General features: G+C 42.7%; 1 protein-coding gene across 1 annotated transcript in view; it reads left to right on the forward strand.

Annotated features, from left to right (window-relative positions):
- Window positions 1–981, forward strand: part of LOC106877440 (RNA polymerase-associated protein CTR9 homolog) — a 26,570-nt gene that overhangs the window by 8,969 nt on the left and 16,620 nt on the right. Inside the window, exon 4 of the mRNA XM_052976669.1 lies at window positions 20–109. Within this exon, the coding sequence (XP_052832629.1) occupies window positions 20–109 (90 nt within the window). The remainder of the gene's footprint in view (window positions 1–19; window positions 110–981) is intronic.

Consider the following 981-nt stretch of genomic DNA (forward strand, 5'->3'; position numbering starts at 1 on the left):
TTTTTCTTTAATTTTCTAGAACCATCTTTTGGGTCGAGCGTATTTCTGTTTGCTGGAAGGTGATAAGATGGAGCAGGCTGATGCTCAGTTTAACTTTGTACTTAACCAGGTGAGTGGTGTGTCTGTGTATCTCTTTCCTTTCCACGTTCTCATTCACTCTCATCGCATTTACTTGTGTTTCTAGTGGTGGTGATGGGGGAAGAAAACCAGACCTCTAGGTTCACTTAACTCCATCAAGTTCAAACAAATGAAACAAACACCTGAGATGATATCCTAAGAAATCAGAGCCATCCAGTTGATTGGCAAAGATTCATTCAGCAACATGCTACAACCACTAACACCACATGCATGTGCGCATGCACGCACACACACACACTCTTCAACCACTGCTTGTTGCAACATGGCTAGATTTACTTAAGTGGTATCATCTCATCAGGTTCAAATAAGCAAAATGTTCTAGACCACATCCCAAAAAGTATGGATCATCTGGTTTATCTACTTACCAACATACACGCATAGGTAGAGATATTTTTGTCACTACTTGTGAGTGAAGCAACAGACTTCTATGTTCAGTTAACAAGCATCACCCCCATCAGATTAACACACGAATCCCCGAAGACCACATATCAAAAATGTGGACTATTCAGCTGATTGGCAAAGATGTGCTTGGCAACCATTAACTCACACTGACATAAATCACATCTTAACTCACGCAGACAGACATCACATCTTAACTCGTGCAGACAGACATCACATCTTAACTCGCGCAGACAGACATCACATCTCAACTCGCACAGACAGACATCACATCTTAACTCTCGCACACACACCGTCACATCTTAACTCTTGCGCACACAGACCGTCACATCTTAACTCTCGCACGCACACCGTCACATCTTAACTCTTGCACACAGACCGTCACATCTTAACTCACACAGACAGACATCACATCTGAACTCTTGCACACAGACCGTCACATCT

The sequence above is a fragment of the Octopus bimaculoides genome, chromosome 25 (assembly GCF_001194135.2).
Source record: "Octopus bimaculoides isolate UCB-OBI-ISO-001 chromosome 25, ASM119413v2, whole genome shotgun sequence".
NCBI classification, from domain to species: domain Eukaryota; kingdom Metazoa; phylum Mollusca; class Cephalopoda; order Octopoda; family Octopodidae; genus Octopus; species Octopus bimaculoides.